General features: G+C 39.9%; 1 protein-coding gene across 2 annotated transcripts in view; it reads left to right on the top strand.

Moving 5' to 3' along the window:
* The window catches only part of wwc3 (WWC family member 3), a 65,379-nt gene that overhangs the window by 18,593 nt on the left and 25,509 nt on the right, over positions 1-21,277 (top strand). For both annotated transcript variants that reach the window (XM_038275820.1, XM_038275821.1), the window contains exons 2-4: positions 17,053-17,162; positions 18,543-18,743; positions 20,179-20,255. In XM_038275820.1, the coding sequence (XP_038131748.1) occupies positions 17,053-17,162; positions 18,543-18,743; positions 20,179-20,255 (388 nt within the window). The remainder of the gene's footprint in view (positions 1-17,052; positions 17,163-18,542; positions 18,744-20,178; positions 20,256-21,277) is intronic.

Below are 21,277 nucleotides of genomic sequence, written 5' to 3'. Positions count from 1 at the left end.
TCTGAAATAATACTAATCACTGTAACTGCATCTCTGTGTGTGATAATTATGAAAACAGAAACCCGATTACTGGATCAGCATAACTATTAAAGATTTATTGTTATTGTATCGGACAATACATGCATTAGGCGTGTGGAGAAAAAAAATTGTTTTTGCAATATATACGGTAATGATTTTTGGCTGCCTGATATAATATCCTAGTTCCTAGTATAGATTTTTTTAAGCAAAACATTTTTAAACCAAAACTGAGTAAAAATGAGCTACCTCTGCACCGCCCATCTGGGAGATAGTGCTGTGGAGCCCTTTTGCTGCGCGGCGCCATATCTGTAGTTGAGGCAGTCAGAGTGGAAGGCTTGGACCGACGAAAACTCCAAACAACATGGATACCTAAATAACTGAACGACCAATATCATCTGATGAACATATACAGAGGTTGCTTTTTTTTATCTATACATTTAATTTTGTTAGCAGGAAAAATATCGCAATATATGGTGACATTGCAATATAATATCGTATCATAACCGAAGTATTGTGGCACGTATTGTATCATTTTATTTGATTGCATAAATTTCAGTTTTCTAATATCCTGCCAACTGTGGCCAAAACACAGAACTGTAGCATCCTTCTGCTTGTTTTCTTAGCATGTGCTTATATACTTGACAAGTTTTATTTCACCATATGTGGAGAAGCCATTGGTGTTTGAGTTTAGCTGGAGGTCTCTCGCTTCTAAATATCCACAAAATCCATCTTGAATATAATTAAATTAAATTCTGTTTATTTCTATAGCACCAATTCACAATACAAGTCATCTCACAGCACTTTACAGTTCACCAGATCACACAGTAAAATTGATTCAAAGTTTTCTATCTAAGGAAAACCAGTTGATTGCATTGACTCATTGACTCAAAGGCAATCCCTCACACTAAGCATGTTTGTAGCGACAGTGGAGAGGAAAAACTCCCTTTTAACAGGAAGAAACCTCCAGCAGAACCAGACTGCCGAGGCCAACTGGGGTTCAAGGAGACAGAAGCAGAGATACAATAGACAACTGTAAAAGTCAGAAGATAAAGAGAGAGCAAATCCAGCCAGTCACAGTCAGAGAAACAGGAGTAAACTGAAAAACAGGCAGATCTCTAATATCTATAAACAAAATTTTTGATGGCAGATGCACAGGATTGGTGTCACAGCCAAACAATATAATGCTTTGATTGTTTGCTAGGTTGGACCCATTTAATATGGACACACTTGGCATCACATCTGTAAAAACGGTGCGAGAACTTCTGACCCAAACTACATTCAGGAAAATAGGCTACATGCTTATAGATGAATCAGCATTGAACTACTGAGGTGTCTGACTGCTCATCAAATTATGTTTTAGTCGTAAAGGGGCGAATAAAAACGCTTTTGTAAAGTTATTTTTCTGTTAAAAACTATAAAATATCTCTATAATAAATGTTTATTGTTTTAATGAGACTTGTGTTACATTTCTTATTGTAATTTTTGCCATATGAATGTAGGAAATGAAAAGTAAAATTGAGTTTAAAAGTTGGCCACCCATAATTGGCTGCACATGTCGGTGATTGGTTTAACTGATATTGGTATTGACATAAAAATCCTGCATTACTCGATCTCTAGTACAAACTGTTATTAGCGGACCACGGTCGCCTCCACCGCGTGGTTCCTGCGCAACCTTTGTTATTAGCTGCACCGTGACAGCAAACCCCAGAATGCTTTGTGAGGAGACAATTCCAGGATATATCTGCTTTCCTAGTGACCATTGATGATCACTACTTTTCAAGTTGCATTGTTGGAAATTTAGAGTCCACTACTTTTTCATCCACTAGACCAGAGGTCACGGATTAGCGGGCCGCGGGCCGGTTTCGGACCCACCTGCTGGCTAATCCGGACCCAACCTGATTTAAATTATTTATAAATTACCACATATTGTTCGACAACAGTGTCTAACTTTACTTACCAGGCTACACGTGATACGAATTAGCCAATGAGCTGTCAGTCTGTCAGGCAAACCTGTGGCAAGCCGGGCGATGGGAAAGAAGGAGAAGATGATGAATAAAAGAGAGCAGAGAAAGTGTGGACTGCTGGAAGAACTGCAGTGAACTGGTGAAAGAAAAGTGAAATGGTGTGCCATTTGTGCCATGCTCAAAATGAGCACCTTGATATGTGCTTGAGAATGGCTTTGTGTCCATTCAATCCCAGGTTTAAAGCCTTGCAGGGCAGCATAAGACCATCTTCTCTCATTAAGCCATAAAAAAAGTAAAAGAAAAAAAGTAACAAAAACAGTCAGTTCAGGTGTTTTATAAAATTTGTGGATCAGGAAATTTTCTAAATACTAAAAAAAAGATTGTTGTTCTCTGCTTCAAATTTTTTTTTTATTAAAAAATTAAATGTATAACATGGATGCATAAAAACGTACTTTTATTTCAATGTTAAATGCTGTTTAAAGTAACAGATCATAATTAAAAATGTCTCCGGACCTTTACTGGTTGGTGATTTTCTGTATTCCGCCCCCGCTGATTTTTAATTGCTCACCCCTGGTGTAGAAGGTCTCTCTGTCAGCTGAGCTGCGTTATCTGGCAACACGTGGGGGGCGGGCGGCCAAGTCTTTTTCTACGCTTTGCACAGCTGCAAAAATCAATCTGGATTTTTCTGTAATGGACTTTAGACTGTATGACTGAAGATAAGCCTGTAACTTCTTAAAAAGTCTTTTTAAGTGAAGTTCTGTGGACTTATCAGTAATACTTTCCTTAGCTTGTACAAATGGGTCAGATCACAGAGAGTTTGTAGAAAAATATACAAACCCTCAGAATTTGGAAACGTCTAATCAGACAAACCCTACATTAAAGGTGATATTTAGCTATTTAAATGGAAAATTTTTAATTTTAGGGTTACAGCACTATACAGTTTTCTTAGTTTACTAGTAACTAGTAACATTAAAATTGAAAACATTTTTTTTATAAAAAAAAGAAGTAACGGCTTGCCATTATTGGTTCCGTCCTGATAGCGGAACCATTAAAAGCGTTGTTGCGGCCGGGACATTCGGGAGATGCGCCATTAACTTTTTGTCTGGAAAACATGAGCAAGTGTAAGGCCCCGTCCACACGAAGTCAAACCCTGGCCTAAACGCACAAATTTTTCACCAAACCAGCCTCTCATCCACACGAAGCCGGCGTTTCGGGGGTCTGTAAACGATCTTTTTTTTATTCAGCCTTCAGAGTGGGAAGATTTCGAAACGCCGTTTTCGCGTTTCCATCTTTACGCCCTAACCGCATATTTTTTTTTACACGCATGCGTCATAGCGTCGCCTCTAAACACGCATGCGCGACACATCACAACAACAATGGCGCCGTTGCTGCTAATGCTACTCACCCTGCTGTCGGGCTTACAACAGAATCTTCTTCTTCTGGAATATCTCCAGGAAGAACAGAGCAATATTGACCACATAGTTCAGCACCTGAATTTGACTGAACCACGAAAATGGACCCGCAGGGCAACCATGTATAAATATTAATGCCATGCCCAACATTTCGTCGCTTATTTTTGCTTTGGCACCACAGCGCCACTTACAGGCCTTGCATACATTTTGCAGCGTTTTCATGCATTCGTGTGGACGATCACATTTATTTTACGTCTCCGTCTTTACGGCAAACGTTTTGGAAAATATCAGCGTTTCGTGTTCGTTTTGACTTCGTGTGGACGGGGCCTAAATGTAACCAAAATTGTCTCCAGCCAAGAGTTTTCTCCATGGATAAAACCAGGGAACATACATGAGGCTCAGTGGATTTTATGCAAGAAGTCATTCAAGCTCAGAACGATGGGAATTAAGGCAGTGGAGTCACACATGCGAAGCGCGAAACACAAAGCGTCAAAATCGATTTACCAAGAAACAGCCGGTATTTCTCAGTTAGTTCCACCCTTGTCTCTGCAACGCCTCCACTTATCACCAAATCAAACATACTAAGAAAACCATACAAAGAAAAATAGCTGCAAAAAAGACTTAGCACTGGTTATGTTGTGGCTTTAAAGCTGATTTGTTTTGTTCCCTGCTAAAACAAAGTTTGTGAATTCAGTTAAATAATTGTTAAAATATATCTGTCATTTGTGTGTTTTTAGCTTTCTTCCTGTATGGGAAGCTTTTCAAAATTTGAAACATTAGTGCAGTGGTTTATGTTAAAATAAACCTTTGGGTTAAGTTGTCGCAAGCAGGTTTTTCTTGTGTTTCTTGTGAATTTGGTCTTAAATGCATTATGACATTTAAGACCAAATTCACATTATTGGCATTAAAAAGTCTTAAAAAGCTTGAATTTAACTTGCCTTATGCTGTAGGAACCCTGTAGATTTCCTGCCTTCTACAGTTACTACTAATCCTGCAGATATCAGGAACCAGCCCATGATCAGAATGAATGAAAATGGTCATATGTGATGTTGTCCATTTTATGAGCACTTTTAATTGGGATGTTTTTTTATTAGTCACGACTGAGGAGCTGTTGGGGACGACCCAACCATACGAGGTCCGATCGCTCAGACTCCAGTTTCACATGCCTTTCCCATGCAGCGGCTCGTCGCCAGGCAAAGCAGGGGTGGGAGATGGAGGGGGGGGCTGTGCAGATAGAAATATCTTCTGGGACCCAGAATGGCACAGATTATTCTAGAATTAGCAAATGTCTCCGACAACTAAATATGTTTTGTTGAGACGCTGCAAGACACGATCAGACCCCCGGGAATGTCGTCCATCCACAGCTGAACGCGTTTGTCATTTTCATTATTCTATTTTCATTTGGGTGTTTTTAGAAAATTGGTCTCACTTTCTGTCTTTACTGTGAGGGAAAGACGATGCTCAACATGTGAAGCATTAAATCAGCAAATGGCATTTACATATCATCACCTGCTTGCATTAAAAGGGGAAGCAGGCCAAATAAAGTTCCTTTTAATTTGTGGTACAAATATTAATTACTTCAATGTTGCTGCTTTAGAGTTTGGGACTGGGGGTTACTGGTATCAAAGCATAAGAAAATGAAGTGTAGGAGGAAGTATAGAGTAAATATGTGCGGCCCTTTCCTGTGCACTGCTGCTCAGCTGGCTGAAGAAGCATGTCTTACATTGATGTTAGTGTTTTGACTAAGAAAACCCAAAGGTTTTATAGTAAAGTGATTTGTTATACATTATCTTATTTAAAAATCTAATGAACTATTTGCTTGATTTGACACTGTAGATGACCTTCTTTATTGCTAACTCTTCTTTGTTGCCATTATATGACATTAAAATTTATAAAGTAACTATCAAGACAGGGAAAATAGTCTGTTTGAAATATTATATAACCCATCTTTTCCAGGGTTTCCTCCGGTCTTTAAAAAATCATTAAAAGTCATTAAAATATAGTTTTTATAATTAAGGCCTTAATTGTCATTAAAATTCATTGTGATTATCATAACATTTAAAATGCTTTATAAAAAAAAAAGAAAAAAAACGTTTATTAAAAACAATTTCATCAGATATATTACATCGCGATATATTTGCGTGGAACTGCTTCCAGTTTATCGTATAGCCGTATGTTCGGAAAAGAAGCTCGAGGCGGAGAAAAGGCTAGGAATTTGGGACATGGCTGCAGCCTGTCAACAGTAAAGATGACAAAGTATTTTGCTGTGTATATATGAGAGCCATGGGTACTTGTTGATGGCATTAAAATAATTTCTAAGAGTATTAAAAGAGTTACCGTACTCATTCCTGTATAAACCCTGTTTTCTTATAGATAACAGAAACTACAGTTGAGAATAGGTGTGTGCAAAATAATCGTCATGATGATGCATCGTGATTCTAAATTTCATGATGTACTGCATCGATTCTTGACGCCAAGTATCGATTATTAATTTAAAAAAATGAATAAATAAAATTGCATGAATGGTTGGCGAACATCAGCCAAAAACAAGTGCAATACCACTTCCAGTCCAGTAGATTTCGCTGCGGATGTGTTGACGCACGCTGCCTTGTGTCACAAGCATTTCCGGCCGCAGGATACTGCGCCGAGTCATTCAAAAACAAAACATGGAGGAGAAAATATTGCAATGCATCGCAATAATTCAAGTATCGTGATGCATCGTGATAGAATCGCATCGTGGCCTATGAATCATGATTCGAATCGAATCGTGACCTCTTTGGCAATACCCACCCCTAGTTGAGAAGCTGTGACAGTAAGCAGGAGAAAAGAAACTAACAGGTCAAATTTACCAGCCAGTATCGTGTTATAGCTCTGTTATTGTGCAACTGGGGTAATGAATGATAAAATGCATTGTAAACTCTAATACTTATACAGTTTAGGTTGTGGAGGTTTGCCACATAAACATATAAATAAAGCAAAAACATCAAAAAGGTTTCATTCACATTTCTACAATTTTGTGAGTTCATTTCACATTTAATGGAACTTGCTAAATAGAAAGATTAATCATACCTCAAAAAAAAAAAATTTATATATATATATATATATATATATATATACACTATATTGCCAAAAGTATTTGCTCACCCATCCAAATTATTGGAATCAGGTGTTCCAATCACTTCCATGGCCACAGGTGTATAAATTCAAGCACCTAGGCATGCAGACTGTTTTTACAAACATTTGTGAAAGAATGGGTCGCTCTCAGGAGCTCAGTGAATTCCAGCGTGGAACTGTGATAGGATGCCACCTGTGCAACAAATCCAGTCGTGAAATTTCCTCGCTCCTAAATATTCCACAGTCAACTGTCAGCTTTATTATAAGAAAATGGAAGTGTTTGGGAACGACAGCAACTCAGCCACGAAGTGGTAGGCCACGTAAACTGACGGAGCGGGGTCAGCGGATGCTGACGCGCATAGTGCGAAGAGGTCGCCAACTTTCTGCAGAGTCAATCACTACAGACCTCCAAACTTCATGTAGCTCAAGAACAGTGCGCAGAGAGCTTCATGGAATGGGTTTCCATGGGCGAGCAGCTGCATCCAAGCCATACATCACCAAGTGCAATGCAAAGCGTCGGATGCGGTGGTGTAAAGCACGCCGCCACTGGACTCTAGAGCAGTGGAGACGCGTTCTCTGGAGTGACGAATCGCGCTTCTCCATCTGGCAATCTGATGGACGGGTCTGGGTTTGGCGGTTGCCAGGAGAACGGTACTTGTCTGACTGCATTGTGCCAAGTGTAAAGTTTGGTGGAGGGGGGATTATGGTGTGAGGTTGTTTTTCAGGAGCTGGGCTTGGCCCCTTAGTTCCAGTGAAAGGAACTCTGAATGCTTCAGCATACCAAGACATTTTGGACAATTCCATGCTCCCAACTTTGTGGGAACAGTTTGGAGCTGGCCCCTTCCTCTTCCAACATGACTGTGCACCAGTGCACAAAGCAAGGTCCATAAAGACATGGATGACAGAGTCTGGTGTGGATGAACTTGACTGGCCTGCACAGAGTCCTGACCTCAACCCGATAGAACACCTTTGGGATGAATTAGAGCGGAGACTGAGAGCCAGGCCTTCTCGTCCAACATCAGTGTGCGACCTCACAAATGCGCTTCTGGAAGAATGGTCAAAAATTCCCATAAACACACTCCTAAACCTTGTGGACAGCCTTCCCAGAAGAGTTGAAGCTGTTCTAGCTGCAAAGGGTGGACCGACGTCATATTGAACCCTATGGATTAGGAACGGGATGTCACTTAAGCTCATATGTGAGTCAAGGCAGGTGAGCAAATACTTTTGGCAATATAGTGTATATATATATATATATATATATATGATATAGAACATCTATATTTTATAAATATTTACTTTTTAGATTTTACTTAAGATGGATAAATAGATAGATATTTAGATGTAAATCCAAATGCATTTAGATTTAAGGTTATAAATTAGACAAGATTGAAAAATCAGATATATGTATATTTAGATGATAATTTAAGATCTAGATGAAATAGAACATTTTTATATAGGATTTTCCTCTCCACTGTCGCTACAAGCATGCTTAGTGTGAGGGATTGCCTTTGAGTCAATGAGTCGATGCAATCAACTGGTTTTCCTTAGATAGAAAACTTTGAATCAGTCTGACTGTATGGAGGTAAATACATCTTTAAAGTTGGGTATTAGAAGGCAGGCAGCAAAAAAACATCATGAGGTTGAAAAATCTCTATAAACGTCCTCAGATGCTAACTACAATTCATGCTTTTTTCCTGACCATTACAAGACCATATGGAGCTTAACTTTAAGTTTAACTTGAAATACAAGTTTTGATCTGATATTATTTAGAAAACAGGTGAGATCAGGTGCAAATAATGAAAATGTCAAAGCACCTCATGCCCACCTGTGACTAAGGTGGAGGTTCTGTGATGCTGTGGGATTTGTTCCCAACCAAAGTAAAAACTAAAAAGTGTTCATAGATACGGATCCTGTTTGCATTTTAAAGCAAAAAAAGATGCAAACTTAAAAGAAAATCCTCTTCTGGAAACCAGTGGAGACATTAATGCACCTCATGTCATCTTGAACTACTTTTTTCCTGCCTTAAAGTGCCTCTGTTTAAATATGGGCTATGAAGATGTGTGATATTTCTCCAAGCATCGGTCACCTAATGATTCACGCAGCCAGCATGGCAGGAATCTTCCTAAACCGTCCCCTTCCAGCACTCGCTGTTTAGGTTCATTAATCCGGCAGCTGCCTTTATAATGACGGCGTATAAATATAGTTATTATGGAAATCCCTTTATAACCTTAAAAGCCAAGTTAATTTGGTGTTGGCTGCTTGACGTTGTTGGCAATCACAGGTTTATTCAGTCTGACAGGAGAATGACTCCAGCATCTTTCACCCAGAGCTACACTGAGCTTGATGTGGGAAAAAAAAACCTTTTCTGTATCATTTCATATCAAGTCGCTCCTTCTCTTCTCGGTGAACTTTTTTCCAGCTGAATAAATGACTCTTGTTCTTTAAACGAGGGTCAACCCGCTGCGTGTCCGTCTCTTCGAGATTCTGCTCCGCAGAGGTTTGAGACTCTCCCAAGACATGACTTGGAAGGCAGACGCTGCTGTCACAAGACTGCGTAACAAACCAAACATTCAGATGTTGAGATCCAGAGCCGTGTGTGAAGAGGCCATGTTTTTCCCTTCGCCGTCTTTGTCTCCCTAGCTGGGTCAGAGGGCCGCTCAGGATTAAACTCCCTCTGACGTCACTTCAGCTTCCCACATCCCCCTGTTTTCTTTTTTCTTTCCTGAGTTTTTCTGTTTTTACTCCAAGAATAGCTCAACTCCTTCATTTCAAGCCTGTGTGTGTTCCTGCTTATGTCCTTTCTGTAAATAAAACATCAAAGCCTGGCTCTTACTGACCCTGCCTGATTGCTTTCTGTTGAAGTATTTACTGGAGCAGTTAGTGTCTGGGCATTTGTTTGCCTTTCACAAGCAGGAGCAGGTAAGGAGCGTGGCCTTATTTGCTTTGTCCTCCAGGCGCTACGTGTGCTGCTCCTTTTAACCCTGGACTGCCACGCCACCGGCTGTCTGTCAGGGAGCTATTAAAGCATGTCTGTTTTCTTAGGCTAATCGTTTAAACTTTTTTTTAAGAGGTTCTTCAAACCTGACTGATTTATGGAGAGAAAACGCATTTTTATGTAACGTGTAGAAGAAGCAGGAGGCATCATTAATCACTTGTATGAGTGGCTTCTTAGCCGAATTTGAAACTCTAGACAGATATTTCTGCTTCAGTTTATCTTGCTCTTATTTAAGTGCTTTATGTTTGGTAATAAACCGTTAGGCGAGTTAAGATCCAAACTAAATGGAGAGACTATGCTTTTAATAATAAAGACATTTATCACATTGATGGATCGCAAGCAGAAGAAATGAAAATTCTGGTTTAAACCCAGCAAACCAGGGTTTTGTTTTATTCTAAAATGCCACAACACATTTGAGTCTAATAACAGCTGCAGGGGTTCTGTACCAGGTTTAAATGTCTAGAAGCAAGCGCCAACATTTATTCCTCCCCTTTTTAAAGTGTCTCAAACTCTGTTAAATTTGATAGAGACTGTCTTTAAACATCAACAATTCTCTAATCGTTAAGGTCTGGACCTCTACTGGGTCATTGTAGCTCTAGTTCTATGGCTGCCTTCTGTTTACCTTCAACTATCTTCCAATCAGCTCTGATCGGATAACCTGTCCTTCCTAAAGAAAAGCATCCCCACAGCATGATGCTGCCACTCTGTGTGTGATGACAGCGCTACGTTCTGGATGATGGGCAGTGTTCGTGTTGTGCTACATGTGGTATTTTGCATGTTTAGCTGTAGACTAATCTAATAAGAGCCTTTTCTTCCAATTGGTTGCTGTTTTCTCTTCATTGCAAATAATAAACTGTATACAGTTTTGTTTGGCTTTGCTTTTACACTCTACCATAAAAGCTACATTTGTGTCCAGCTCCTCCAGTGCAGCCATCAGCCTCTTGGCTGCTTCTCTGATTAGTGCTCTCCTTGGCGTAGGTTAAGGCAGTAATTGAACTAGGGCTGCAACTAACGATTATTTTGAAAATCGATGAATCGGCCGATTATTTTTTCGATTAATCGATGAATCGGACACAAAATATTTTTTTTATATTAACCTCTTTATTCCAAAATAAACATTTTAGACAGAACAAACAAGCACACAAGTACAGGTTGCTCATTAACTGTACTGGTGCAATATGAAAAATAAATGTTTGTTTTAAAACTACGCAAACTTACATGAGAAATGTAGCTGTACATCCACAAAATATAGGGTACTTTGTTTCATAAAGCGCAAAAAGAGACAGGCATTTTTGTTTTTTAAAGCCCCTAAGGGGTTCAAACAATAGGCCCCCCCATTTCAACAAATGAGGTTTTTTTAGACTAGAAGAGTTCTGCCTTTTAGGACAGGAAAGTATAGCAGTTAAAGTTGCTACTTGAGAAAATACTGAACCATAGAGATAAAAATATCCCTGTGATTCAAATTATAAATTGTATTTGGAATAAAAATGAGAGAACTAGGGGTGCTAAAAAACACATCCTCCAAAGACAGATATTTACATGGGAATGTGGCATATAATTAATTGACATATTACTGATCCTGCTGGATTTTATTCTGCTTTACTTCCATAAATTGCAGGCTCTTCTTTACTTTATCTTTGCCAGAAGATTTAAACTTTAAAAGCCTTGCCCTCATAATTTGCAAATTTATTTATTTATAAAGTAAATGTAAACGCTGCTTAAGCTAATTCAAATGAAATTAAAAGTAAAATAAGTAGCCAACCTTATCACTGTCTGTAACCTACTAACAAGGTAAGGAAAGCATCAGATGAGCTACCTGAGAAACTAACGTTACGTTTCCCCACTTTAAAACCAAACAAACATGGTCGCTCATCCTGCTGATCAGCTCTCTTCACTGCCATTGAAGGCTCCAACCTGTTTTCTTTTCAGGTGCTGCGTCATAACAGTGGTGCTTCCGTGCCATGTTCATTTGTTTTTACAAAAGTTGCATGTTAAGACTTTTTTCACTTTACAAAGCGCAGGCTATTTTAATTATTGTGATCAATTTGCGCCGTCAATCCCGGCGCATGCGCGCTTCATTTGCAGTCTGGACGCTGAGGGTAAACTCCTCACTAAAATCCTGCGGCTCTGACTGCAGCGCTGAGAGGGATTCCTGTGGGAGAGGGAGAAAGGCGTTGGGATGGGAGAGGCGCCCCACGGCAGCAGCTGCCGCTGGAGGACAAGAGTAGGAACGATACATGCTTTCACGTAAGAGTCTCCAAAAGCCGCCAGTGACACCGTAAAAAGTCGCCAGATTTGTCGCTAGTCGCTTTTTAAAAAAATAGTCGCTGGAGGGGTCTGAAAAGTCGCTGAGTTGGCAACACTGCAACTGTGGCGCTGACTCGCTCCGCCATATTTTTTTTTCTTCCCCGGGATGACGGCGGCGGCGGATGACGCATTAATCGCGCGACACAACTAATCGATGATTAAATTCGTTGCCAACGCTTTTAAAAGTCGATTTTTATCGATTTTATCGATTAGTTGTTGCAGCCCTAAATTGAACAGTGAAATGAACGTTTCTCTGTTAGATGTTTAGCGGGGATATTACAGCACACCAACACCTGCAGAACATTCAGTTCATGCGACCATTTATGTATTATAATTAATCACTTTTGCAAGGTAATCACAATTTCCCAAGGTAAGGGGTGCACCCCATTGGGGGGCACCAGAGAAAGTTAAGGAACCAATGCATTAAATGATAGTAAGACTCTAACTTTTCACTCTCCTGGATACTTCCAGATTATGTTCACTCATGTGTTGAACTTGAAGAACGAGTAGAGGACTCCCAGTTATTACTAAAATCTGTTTCCTGAGAACGTTGTTTTGTCATTTAGCTACAGTGCTGATGAAGGAAAGATTCATTGAACCAAAGCGATGAGCTGTTTAGCTCGTTTTGCGCTCATCCGAATCAAGGTCAGGACTGGTTGTAAGCATCACCGATACTGGAGGGAAAATTAGCCCAAGTCCAGATCTAACCGCCTGCAGCATTTAACCAGACCAAATGCCAGGCATATGATGTCAGAGGAGGTGGGATTTTCCAACAGACTCATGCACCATTTATCAAAACAACTCAAACCTGATTTTTCTTTTATTATTTCAGATGTAACTTCCATCGAACTCAAATATTCCTAAAAAAAAACGACAGTTTCCATGTTGTTTTAATCTATCTGCTCAGACATTATCCTTTGCCTTTTGAAAATAAAATCCTCAGAAAACAAACAAACAAAACCCAAAACTTTATTTTCTGCTAATTAAAGTAAAAAAAAAAAAAAACAAATGATTCATGTCGGCTGGATTTTATTTAGGCCTATCAGAATAAAGGGGGATGAATACACATCAAACTGTAGCTCTTTTTAAGGAACACATGTTTTCCTCTACTGATTTGGTCTAATTGCTGTAAAATACATGTTTCATAGGCTACTAATGGTATAAAGTATAAAAAAAAGGTAATTTGCAGTTCAATCTGGAATCCCACGATTACATAAGTGCTTTACCCAAACCTTCCGACTAAATAAAGCATCTATATAAACAGGTTTTATTACAACTCAAAGGAGTTTAATCAGTTCATCTGTGCTCGAGGAAATAACAGCAGCTGGAATGTCCAGAACAGACATAACCTGTTGAATTTCCCAAAAACGTGTGAAATGCAAAGGGAGTTCATTGAATTCGAAGCCCTGAATGCTTGGCCCAGCTGATTCATGGCGGGGTATGTTGCAGCACCGCTCCTTGATGCTGGAACATCTGACATTTTTTTGCAGAGCACACCCTCTTTCATAAGGACCTTCTTTTTTTTTCACCTTGACTGACTAACGCTGTGTCACCGTCTAATTAAAATCACCAGCATGTGTCTGAGCACTTACGGCATTGCGCCTTAATACCACTTCGTTGCCAAAGAAAAGAAAGCGGAAGTAAGATCCAGTGCTGTAGGGTGGAAAGCTGAAGCGTCTGTCTCCTGAGGAATGCAGAGCAGAATGTCTGCTACTCTCACCAGGCCATCCCATCGTTGTTTGCATACCTCGACAGTTGCCAGGCCTCGTGCTCCGACTGAACAGTCAGATCACCCTAATTAATGGTGATCAGTTACTGTAGGTAATGCTATCATCTACTAGCTCACTGGTTGTGTTATAGTAAGTTTCTGTCATAGTAATTGTAATGTTATTTTATCCTGAAGTTTTCAAATTTTTCTGAATTAATCTTGAAGGCTAGTTTTACAAGACTGATTCATCTAATCTGCTATTAAAGAATGTTTAGATAAGATTCTGGTTTTCTTAGAAATCAGGACTCTGACTATACTGTAGTGGGAGTGGCGGCCTATTGGTTGTGGCATAGAGCTTGGAATCCTGAGGTTTGGAGTTTGAAACCCACTCCCACAGACTGCCCCTATGGGTCTCTGAGCAAGACCCTTAAACCCCCATTGCTCCCCCGGCGCCCCACAATGGCAGCCCACTGCTCAGTTTTAGGTAAATATCTCCAATGTGAGATCAATAATGTGCGATTATTATTATAATCCTGCTATTATTCCATAGGAGCATAATATATAATAAAACACTGTTTTTTTTGTGTTTAGAAACAACCAAGTTTTTAGTTTAGCTGCACTTAATTGGAAAAGCAGAAATAATTAATCTTAATTGTTCTGCCACCACTGGTCAAAGGTGATGTGTTGCGTATATTGATTGTTTCAAGCTGCAGCACACAGTGCTGGAAGTACAGTCTCTTTGCACCAAATACGTGTATGTTTGCTGGTGAAAAAAAGTCATTTTAGTGTTTACTTGTACTGTTCATGCACCCCAGGAAGGTGTGAGTTTTCATATAAAATTTCTAGACAGATTTATGATGCTAATGTTAAGAAAACACCTCAGACTATGTCCGAACATCCGCCCTAAATCCCTTAATCTCTCTAGAGAGCGGAGACTTTATAGTGAACTCAGTTAACTGACCGTTCGGACAGATGATCACTATTTTTCAGCACTACACATTTGTCACGTAACTCCGCCTCCCCGCACGGTGCATGCGCCACCTTTATTTGTCGCTGCTCACACTGCCCTTATGTCACAACAAATCCCATGATGCTTTGCGAGGAGAGCTCTCGCAAAGCGATTTGGTGATTAGTGCGGGACAAAGCCTCAGGCCCTAACCCCTAGATCTTATATATATAGAGTAGAGAGTCATATAGTGGACTTTATAGTGAACTCAGTTAACTGATCTTTTAGACAGATGATCACTACTTTTTGCTCCCTGTTGGTAACTCCACCTCCACCCCGTGGTGCCTGTGCGATCTTTGTTATCAGCTGCCCTGTGACAGCAAATCCCATAATGCTTTGTGAGGAGAGCATTTCGGGATATATCTGCTTCCCTAGTGACCATGGATGATCAATACTTTTCAAATTGCATTGTCGGAAATTTCAAGTCCACTACTTTTTCATCCACTAGATTAGAGGTCACGGATTAGTGGGCCACGGTCCGGATCTGGACCCACCTGCTCGCTAATCCCGACCCAACCTGATCTAAATCATTTATAAATTACCGCATTGTGTCGAACTTTACTTACCAGGCTACACGTGATACAAATTAGCCAATGAGCTGCTGTCAGTCTGGGTTGCCGCTGCTGCTGCTTTTAGACACAGCAGGCAAACCTGTGGCAAACCGGGCGATGGGAAAGAAGGAGAAGACTAAGAGAAAGACCAGAGAAAGTTTGGACTGCTGGAATAACTGCAGTGAACTGGTGAAAGAAAAGTGAAACGGCGTGCTCAAAGATGCCCCTGAACATTTAGAGGATGTTTGGCTCAACCTGCTGCTGTGAAGCAGGATTCTCCACCATGAACAGAATCAAAAATAAATATTGAAAAATGAGCACTTTGTGCTTGACAATGGCTTTTTTGTCATTCAAACCCAGGTTTAAAGCCTTGCAGGGCAGCCTAAAGCCCACTGCTCCCATTAAGCCATGAAAAAGTAAAAAAAAAATGGTCAGTTCAGGAGTTTTATGAAGTATGTGAATCAGGAAATTGTCTATATACCAAACTGAAAGATTGTTGTTTTTCACTTAAAAAAAAAAAAAAAAAAAAAAATATTTTAAATTGTAAAAACAAATTCTATATATATATATATATATATATATTTGGATGCATTAACACCTCTTTTTATTTCTGTGTTAAATTCTGTTTAAAGTAACAGATTATAATTATAAATTTCTCCAGACCTTTACTGGTTGTTGATTTTCTTTATTCGGACCCCGCTGATTTTTAATTGGTGACCCCTGGTCTAGATGCTCGGACACATTTAAAATGGCGTAAGCACCATATAGTGCCCTATATAGTGGTTAGGGCGGACAGTGGGAAACGGCCACAGTCTTTCTATATGCAGGAAAAATAAGGAAGCCCTGCACAGGCTCAGTATGACTAGTGGGAGCACCTTGTTAAAATTGTGAGTGTTTTTATGAGTGTTGTTGACTTGCATGGATATGATGCCGTTTTTAATGTTCATCCTACTGTCAATGGTAATTAAAAAGTATTTATCAGACGTGCAAAAAAAGAATTAATTGCTATGTTTAAGTTCAGCTTTTGTGGATTTTGCGCGAACTTTAAAAATGTAAAAAAGGTTTGTTTTTGTTTCTCTAGAACATTTTTCAGCCTAATTCTTGTCACAGTAGCTTAATGTAGTAGCTTCATGCTGGTCAGTTTGCCAACATGTTTATTACTGTCCTCTGAAGGTCTTCAGGCAGTAATGTACAGGTTACTGCTTTGTTTTTCCACTTAAGATAGTTTTCATGTCAATGTTTTTATTTCTCAGCTTTAAATTAAACAATCTTTTTGCAATATTAATTAGAAACTTTCAAGGTTTTTGTTGTCAGAGTAGCTTTCAGGTCATACCGTCTCACATAAGCATGTTTATGGTACAAAATGTTAGCTTTGGTTTCTGTTTTTATAATTCCGTCCTTTTCTAACAGCTAAAGTTTTCTGTTTCACTTTTACCTGTAACATAAAGTTCTTTCAGTTTTCTGGAATTTTGTCCCGTTTTTATCTTTTAAATATGTTTGATTAGCCTGACACCATAGAACATGGTCATTTTATATGAGTTACCTTTTTAGCAACAAGACCTGTCAATATTTCCTTAAAGTTTTGTGTCAGACATAAGTTGGATTTATAATGAAAAGAGTTTTTCTGTAAAAGTCTTTCTAGAAGCTGTAAACTGTAGCTGAAGCAACAAGTCCAACATGTGGGCAAATGTTTACTTTTTGTTTTTATCTCCTCCGTTAACAGACCAAACCCCTCATTACATAATAAATGAGGCAGAAAACCCTGAAGACTTCTTGATACTAACAGGAAAAATTAAATCATTACATCATCACTGGGGGGGTGGGGGGCATGTTTTTATTTTAATACTTCTCTGCTGTTTTGTGCAATAAAGTGTCTTTAAATTTAGCTTTAAAGGGGTAAATTTCTGCCCAACTTTGCTCTATTTTCTCTTTTTTTTTTAGAACTGAGCTAAATACTGATGAATTCTTTCATTTCAGGATTACGAAGCCGTTAACGTTTGCCGACTGTGTTGGTGATGAACTGCCTCTGGGGTGGGAGGAGGTTTACGACCAGCAAGTTGGAGTTTACTACATCGACCATATTAACAGTGAGTGCATCTCAGGTTTTTGGTCTCCACTTCCTATTACGATTTAGATAAAGTGAATCCAGTTTACATAATTGCTGGCTTTCTGCTGTAGGGCAGACAAGGCCCTGCAGAGGATAGTGAGGGGAATGAAAGAGTTTCTCCTTGTCCAGGATCTCTGCTGCAGGAACTAGGCTCTAAATGTTGTTCTTCATATTATGAAACAGTTTATCGGTTTATGTTTTCTGTAATCAGTCATGCATAAATATGTGTTAAAGATACCTCAGGAAAAATGGCAGGTTTTACTACAGCCTACACTTATAGATTTAAATCAGACTGATCAGATTCCAAAAAGTTAAAGTTTTGTTAATTTGTGATGGATTGTAGAAGGATCGTTCCTATTTACATTAAAGGAAAATTCCGGTTTTTAACACTTTTAGCCCATTTTCTGTAGTGTCCAGGATGAAATCGAATGATCGACACCAAAATTTTGACAATTGGTCCTGTCTCTGCTATTTGGCTCATGCAGAATCCCCCCCGGCTGCTTCAGAATGGCTTCCATAGTGCATGTCCGATAATGTCCTTAAAACAACCTTAAACGTTCTTTTTTTAAAATATGCTACTCACCGGGTCGTCAGCGCTGTTCAATGACGTTCCAAAAAAAGTTTCGTAAAGAAAAAACGTTCCTGTAGTGTTTTATTTAGCATTTTGTAAATCCCATTGAGTTCTGTTGGAATAGTCAATATCCCTCCGCCACCGGAAACGGAAATGGGGCCTGTTTACGCTTAGTTGTAGTCTTTTCGCAAGGCCCAAGTGTTTCTGCTTCACTCTGTGTACTCCGACGTCGAGGTGCTAACGTCTCTGTAAACACTTTAAAAAACTCTGAAAATGGAATACGAAAGGTGGATTCTTGAGGAGGACATATTGGACTTTGAGTTTGACGGTAGAGGATACCGTCGCCAACTAGTGGTCTGGAGTGTGCAACGCTTCAGATTCGAACGGGAAGCGGAAGTTTATAAGCGGTTGTGATGTATCGGAAAAAATAGTTCTGGGATTTACAAAATGCTAAATAAAACAAGACAGGAACGGTTTTTCTTCACAAAACTTTTTTTGGAACGTCATTGAACAGCGCTGACGACCCGGTGAGTAGCATATTTTAAAAAAAGAACGTTTAAGGTTGTTTTAAGGACATTATCGGACATGCACTATGGAAGCCATTCTGAAGCAGCCAGGGGGGGATTCTGCATGAGCCAAATAGCAGAGACAGGACCAATCGTCAAAATTTTGGTGTCGATCATTCGATTTCATCTTGGACACTACAGAAACTGGGCTAAAAGTGTTAAAAACCGGAATTTTCCTTTAAGGTTTGTTGATAAATGTATAAATTAGCTTTATTTTTGTCAGAAACCACCCAGATTGAGAACCCGCGGACACAATGGCGGCAGGAGCAGGAGCGCATGTTGAAGGAGTACCTTGTTGTGGCCCAGGAGGCCCTCAACGCCAAGAAGGAGATGTACCTGATCAAGCAGCAGCGACTGGAGCTGGCTCAGCAGGAAATGCTGCGATTAGACGAGCTCTCTGGGGACAACCACTCCATCACCAGCAGTAAGGCTTACAGATGTCTCTACTGTCTGAATCTATAGTCCCATCTACAATACCCTTTTGAAACCATGCCGAGATCAGTCCGAGGACGGTAACCAAGATAACTGCTCAGTTTAAATGGAACTGGACCGTGCCAGACACAACCAACCCGTGCTAAACTGGTACTAGTTCATGAGCAGGGCTCAGCACAGTTTAGCTGATAACAAAGAGCGCATGAGCAGACCGCGCCATCTCCTATGTATAGTCAGCTGACTCATTTTGCGGGTTTTCAGCCATGTCCAGCTTTGCAATTCACAGATCTCTTCACCTGTTCACAACACAAACTGCTTCTCAGTCTATTAACAATAAATGGCATCAAAGGTGAGTGGTGCGACCTCGGATGATGCCGAGGCTCTCATTGAAATTTGGGAAGAGGTCGCTATCCAGTCACATAAGTTCCTGAATACTATGGGCGCCGCCATTTTTATTTGTGTAATTTCCACCCTGAGAGCTTCAGTCTCTTGGACCGCAGATAGGACGCGAGGAACCGTGCTAGCATGATTTATTTATTTGTTTATTTGATAGGGACAAGTATGTTTCATGCATCATGTCACACACTACAACATTTTAGCTAAGGCTAATTCTCAATGTCTGTCCCCAGTGATGATGTGTAAATGACTGTAGGAACTAGTGTTGCGCCAGAACCATTTTTTGGCCCCGATACCTGGCTGTGCAGTATCGGCCGATAAATATGAAGAACTGCATACTACTTGGATTTAAAATAGTTGCCATCATGGCTTTGTTATGAAGCAGGAAAAAGACTAATAGGAAGTGAATCCAGTAGAACTTTTTATTGCCTACCTAGAATGGGTGACAATAGTTGAATAAACTTTTGGCTCTCAAAATGGTATCGGTGCCCTATTTGTCGGTACTTGCCGATACCATCATTTTAGTGCTGAATCGGGGCCCCGTGCAACACTAGTAGGAACAGAGTTCGGTGTGGTTAACTGATCCAAGCTCGGTCCGAACTCGGCACGGATCGGTTTCAGAGGGATTGTGTAAATTGGGCGTAAGTACGACCCAGACCTATGGGAGGTGGGATGGAGGGGTGAGAGAGGAAGGAATCTGAGGATCCCATGCGAACAAACCCTGACTGTCCTTATTGTCTGACCTGGACCGGCTACACTGCTGGTATCTCCTGCTGCACTGGTGGCGGATATGCAGAGCTATAGAAATTCCTCCAAATCCTTTCCTCACTCCACCCTCTTTTTTTTTTAACACCTCCACCCAGTTCACCCCCCTGACATCAGCCAGTTGTCACACAAAGCATCCAGGGGCCACTGGCTTCCAGCAAAGACAGGGAAATGATACTGGATCTCTCTAACACCTCACTTGTTCTTGAATCTATTGAAACCATTAACTGTGACCCCCCCCCCTCTTTTCCTTCATGTGTTTGCAGCTTTTTCCGGCTCGTCATCAAGTTCGAAATATGACCCTGATCAAATCAAAGTGGAAATAGCCTGTAAGCGAGAACGGGTGAGTTGTTATCGAGAGAGAACAATGGGCCTGTGGTGGGGGGGCCGCTTTTGGACTTGAAGAGGGGGGGGGCAGGTGGGGTGTGGCCCCTACAGGATATTGTGGCTCTGGCTTGGGGCCCCAGGAGGAGAGGGGTGAGATCATCATCAAAGGGTCAGGCAGAGGATAGATGGACATCACTCTGACATCAGTCACATGGGTGAGAGTATTTCCTGGATCAGGGGTGTTTTGAAGCAAAGCTTTGTGCTAAATAGATTAGAAAGGTGTGAATGATCTGCTACGCTTAAAATCCATCTAGTGAAGCAAAAAACAATAATGTCAGAATGCGTCCAAAAAACATTAAAAACATGCAATAACTAATTTAGGGGTTTGATTGGTTACTTTTTGTTACCAATCAATCCCTCAGAGATAGATGTTGGCCCATTTTTTTGTTTGGCTCTATAAGTGATAAGTCAAAAAATATAAATTAAGTTATTACTATCATTTAAACCTTATTCCCAGTAGCTGTTTAAAATATTTGTTCTGCCTTATTTAGAATACAATATGTATGACACTAAATGTAATACAAAAATGACATTAATTACTACAGATAAAGGAATTATGTCAGGATATTTTTTACTTACTAAAAAACTAAATAAACAGCCTCCTAATATAGTAGGTTTATTTTTTGAATATTTAAATATGGGGCAGTGTTACTTTAGAAAAAGAATAAATTTTTTCACTTTTTGTTTCAGTTTTACTTTGGCTACATTGATAAAAAATTGAAAGAAATCTGTCCGGGTTGCTTGTTTTAGGTTAAATTGAATTCTTTGTGATTTAGTTATTATGCTGTTTTTCCATAAAAACGCAGATGACTCCGGTCACTCAGGTGCATCTCTGCCAGAAAAAATAAAGTAATATAATTTGTTGGCTACAATATCTATCCGTTTGCATGTTAGATAAACTGAAGCTAAAGACACAATTAAAAAGCAGAAGCACAAAATAATTTTCTTTTATGGTATTTAAAGGAATAGTACACCCAA

This window comes from Cyprinodon tularosa, unplaced genomic scaffold (assembly GCF_016077235.1).
Source record: "Cyprinodon tularosa strain WSP-4 unplaced genomic scaffold, ASM1607723v1 ctg98, whole genome shotgun sequence".
Classification (NCBI taxonomy): Eukaryota; Metazoa; Chordata; class Actinopteri; order Cyprinodontiformes; family Cyprinodontidae; genus Cyprinodon; species Cyprinodon tularosa.
The sequence above is the reverse complement of the archived record's forward strand: the minus strand, read 5'-3'. Positions and strand labels throughout refer to the sequence as shown.